This window comes from Orycteropus afer, unplaced genomic scaffold, assembly GCF_000298275.1.
Source record: "Orycteropus afer afer isolate SDZICR_OR568_19922 unplaced genomic scaffold, OryAfe1.0 scaffold00786, whole genome shotgun sequence".
NCBI lineage: Eukaryota > Metazoa > Chordata > Mammalia > Tubulidentata > Orycteropodidae > Orycteropus > Orycteropus afer.
Window position 1 is genome coordinate 200,368 of NW_006922373.1, and position 4,243 is coordinate 204,610.

Genomic DNA, 4,243 nt, shown 5'->3' on the forward strand with positions numbered 1-4,243 from the left:
GCCAGGGATGGTTCCTGGGGGGAGAATGTCACCGAAAAGAGGCCAGTGGGACCAGTGCCAGGGAGGGAATACAGGACAATCTGAAACCAGACTCCTGAGAAAACAGACCAGCTCTGTCCTTCCCAGCAACAAGCGCTCAGCAGTCCCCTCCACCAGCTTTCCTTCTCCAGGGGGTGGGGGTGACCCTAAACTCGTAGCTTATACGCCCCTCAAAATCCTCAAGGTGTTCAGGGTGGAACGAGGGAGACAATCCCTAACCTAGCCTCCCTTGAGAAACGTCACCCCACAGAGGGTCAGCTTCTGTGATGTGGAGACCTTTGACGCCTTCCAGCTCCACAATCCCAGAGCCCCAGCAGGCTCCACACCAGAGGTAGAGATGGTGAACTAGGGGCCTGGACCACTTCAGCAGGACCCTCGAACACTCGCAGGGGGCCCCAGCTGGGCTGAATAACCTTGAGTAATTGCACATCAATCCACTTGAAAGCCCTCTAAGGGCCTTAGGATTGTCCAGCTCATTAACTAGGAGGAACATTCCCAGGATATCGCATTCCCTCACCTCTGGCTCCTAAAAGAACATGGCTGAAATGACCCATGGATTTTTCCTCTGCTCCCTTTGTGGGCAGAGGCAAGAAAGTTCTTTCTGAGGTCTAACTCTCCTTCCTGCAGCGAGAAACTGGTTTATTTTTTAAAAGCAACAAAACTAAAGCCACAGTCATTTTCCATGGACATGGGCTTTATTGGGGACTTTTGAGGGAAGGATGGGAGGAAACTAGCATTAGTAGGTAGATGGAGGAGGGGCTTCTCCTGGCTTTTTAATTTAGTGCCTGTTGTCTGCAGGTTAGGGTGCATGAGAATAACTGTAGAAGTGAGCGGAGAGGAACAGAGGAGGTAACAGGATGGACACTTTCCTTAGGGAAGGAAGCTAGGACCAGAATATGGGAACCAGGGGTGGGGAGGGAAGGCACTCTTCATTTACTGACACTCAGCCAAGGTCACCACCTGATCCAGCTTCCCCAATTCCCACCTGTCCCATTCTAGCTCACGCCCCAGATGCCTGTCTCTGTAGCCCCCTTAGCCTCCTGTAGAGAGGAGGGAGGATGAGAATATAGGAAATAACGACACCCTTCTGCCCTCTAGCCCCCTTCCCAAGAAAGAAGTGCCCACTTGACCTGCCCTAACCCCCTAGCCAGGGTCAGGAGGTCTGGCAGTCCATGTGTAGACAAGTAATGATGGTGCCCCTGACCACCCCTCCTCACACTGCCCCACCCCACCCCTCACATGAGGTTGCAGCTCTTGGCTCGATCCTTGTGTATCTCGCCCTCGGTCCCTTGGTCCGGCCGTCCTGACAGCTGAGTGGATCGCTGTAGCCCCCGGCGTGAGTCAGTACGGCGTAGCTGCCTGTGGCCACGGCCAAGGGAGGCCACTGTGGCCACGTGGAAAACATCCCTGACGCTGCGCTCAGAGGATCGGGAGGAGCACTCAACATAGGACACAGCCCCCACCTGCTTTGCCAGCACACTGCCCTGGAAGAGGTTTGTGGGAGGGAGTTAGGGGCTTAGTCTGCAGCTCATTGAGGGCATGACAGCTGTAGGCTGGAGTGGGCTGAGGATCAGTGGTCAGAGGCCACAGCAGGCGATGAACCAGGTAGGGCTCCCAAATCAGAGCTTGACAGGGGCAGAGGTGAGAAGTCTAGGCTGGGTCAGGTCAGAAGGCAAAGGTCTCACCTGCTCATGTGTAACAGGGATAAGCCTCTGTTTGGACAGCTCCCTCAGTGTGGCCAGGTCCGTCCGCATGTCCAGTTTACAGCCAACCAGTACAACTTTGGCATTGGGGCAAAACTCCTGAGTCTCCCCCTGCCACTATTTGAGGGGAAAAAAATAAAGAATTATGGAGGGGTAGAGGGAGACCCAGGGTGAACCCTTACTCTATGCCCAGATGACTCCCTTCCCCCAGCAGGCAGAAATCATGTACCCCCTGGAATTCTCTCATGTGAGGAAGGGCCAGGGGAATGGTGGGCCCCGGCTGAAAGCATGCTTGGATGTGGAAAAGGGGTGGCAGAAGAAGGCTGGGGTGGAGCTATAGGGTTAGGGCCCTGCTTCTGTCTCAGCACTGTGCAGGCTCTGTCACCCTGGAACCTTCCTGCTTCCACCCCCTTTCCCAAACTCTTGCCTGGGAACAGACCAATCCTGTCCTCCCCTCCACTGCCTGGGAACTGGGACTGCCCTAGCTGACTTCTGTCCATTCACCACGGGCTTTTCTCATGGAAATAGGGGCCTGGAGACGAGGCCACAGGGCTTTCCTGAGCTCTAGGATCAGCATTCCCACCTCATGAGTCCCCCTGCTCCCTCCTAGATTCTCATTTCCTGGGTGAAGGGAGCTCAGAGTTTCACACACTGTGCAGCTGAGGGCTGTGCAGCGCTCTCAGGACTCTGGTGCCCAGTTTCCCTCAGTCTAGCTGCACCCACACACACATACACACAGGCTCCCACCTTCTTGAGGACACTGTCCAGTGTTTCTGGCCTGCTAATGTCAAAGCAGATGAGCACAGCATCTGAATCAGGGTAAGCCAGAGGCCGGACATTATCATAGTAAGAGGAACCTGAAGGAAGACAAGGGCAGGGGTGGACAGAAGTGGGTCCTACAGGGTTAAGAGAGGGTGGGAGACCGTAGGAATCCTGATCAAGGGTTCTGGGGAGCAGAACAACTATAGATTTGGATACTGCAGTCTGTGCTTCCCAAAGGAGGAGGAGCAGTGGAGGTGAGCAAGCATGGAAGGTTAGAAGGCAAGAAGAACTTCCTGTCAGGAACAGAACCCAGCTCTGTGCTTCCCTAAGGATTTGTCTGAAAGTAGTAATCCTGACTCTTTTCTGAGTCTTGACCCCTTTGAGAAGCTCAGGAAATCACTTTTGCCTGTTGGGTGACAGACATCTTCAGCCCTTCAGGGGACTCTAGTTTAAAAAAAAAAAAAAAAAAAAACCTCCCCCTATGTTGGGGGAGGCAAGGGGCAGGGCTCTTCCATCGTTTTAGAACTGGATCTCAGATTTCACCAGTTATCTGTTTCCCACTCCCATCACTCCTCCCGGAAGAAATTCTAAAGCTCTGGTAGCATAGTGGCTAAAGCACTTGCCTGCTAACCAGAAGGCTGGCGGTTCAAACCCACCAGCCACTCCTCGGAAGGAAGGTTGGGCAATCCTACTTCCGTAGTGATACTGCCTCCTTGGAAACCCAAGGAGGAGTCTTGGAAACCCAAGGAGGAGTCGGGGCCGACTCGATGGCACATAACAACAACAACAACCCTAGTTTCATCTCCTAAGAAATATGTTGCAAAACAAAAGTCATCCCTTCCCAACTTTCCCAGACAGGGGGGACCCAGCCGAGGGGCTCAGAGAGTGGGTTTTCTCTTTCAGGACCTGGTCTCTGTGTGTCTGGGCCAGCTCTCTCTCATTTTCTCTGGCTTCAAGCAGAACACTGATACGCCTTCCTCCTAGAATTGGGTGAATGGGCTGGGCAGACCTGGAGCCTAAGGGTCTAGCCAGGGGAGGGGTCAGGGCAGGGCCTTGGAAGTCAGGGTGACCCCGAGGGACTTCGCTACCTGAAGTGTCCCACATGTTGAGCTCAATGCGGCGCTTGTCTATCTCAAAGCTCGCGGTGTAGTTCTCAAACACCGTGGGGACGTAACTCTGCAGAAACAGATGGGTCAGGATGAGATCGTCTCCTCCCACACCCGGTCCAGCCCGGTCCCTGGACCCAAGTTGGTCTGGGGTTAGGCAAAGAGGAGATCCTGGGAGCTGCTGCCTCCTAGGAATCACTGCCAGGCACGCAGACCCTCTCCCGGTCCCTTCAGCCTCTAGTTCTTCCCTTCCCCATGCTCAGGACCCCGGACATTCCCCTAATATCCCCACCAGGATCCTCTGATTCTCTCAAACCCCATTCCATATCACCCAGCTCCCCAGTTCTTCCCACCCCATCCTCTGCAGTCCTTCCAGAGCCCTCAATGCCTCCCCCGGTCTTCGAGCCCCTCTCCCTCTTCCCTGGTTACCCCGGCACCCGTTTCCGTCCATTCTCCCGGGCCCTTATCACCCACCCCCGCATCCTCAGCGCTCCCTTCCCCAGCCTCGGGTCCCTCACCCCGGGATAGGCGTCCTTGGCGAACACCTGCAGCAGCGCCGTCTTGCCGCACTCCGCGTCCCCCACCACCACGATCTTGCAGCGGCCGCTCTGCCCCTCCATGGTCCCCGGCTAC

General features: G+C 55.2%; 1 protein-coding gene across 1 annotated transcript; it reads right to left on the reverse strand.

Moving 5' to 3' along the window:
• Window positions 1-1,274: 1,274 nt before the first annotated feature.
• Window positions 1,275-4,230, reverse strand: RND2 (Rho family GTPase 2). The gene is made up of 5 exons (XM_007957725.2): window positions 4,129-4,230; window positions 3,593-3,680; window positions 2,490-2,599; window positions 1,725-1,859; window positions 1,275-1,523 (listed from the first exon to the last, which is right to left on the reverse strand). Exons 1-5 carry the CDS (start codon window positions 4,228-4,230, stop codon window positions 1,275-1,277), a joined length of 684 nt encoding a protein of 227 aa, XP_007955916.1.
• Window positions 4,231-4,243: the final 13 nt, after the last annotated feature.

Coding starts and splice junctions, on each gene's coding strand:
- RND2 (XM_007957725.2), bottom strand. CDS start 4,230: ATGGAGGGGCAGAGCGGCCGCTGCAAGATCGTGGTGGTGGGGGACGCG. Junction 2,600..3,592: donor CAACATGTGGGACACTTCAG/GTAGCGAAGTCC, acceptor GTCTTCCTTCAG/GTTCCTCTTACTATGATAAT. Junction 1,860..2,489: donor TGGACAGTGTCCTCAAGAAG/GTGGGAGCCTGT, acceptor CCCCTCAAATAG/TGGCAGGGGGAGACTCAGGA.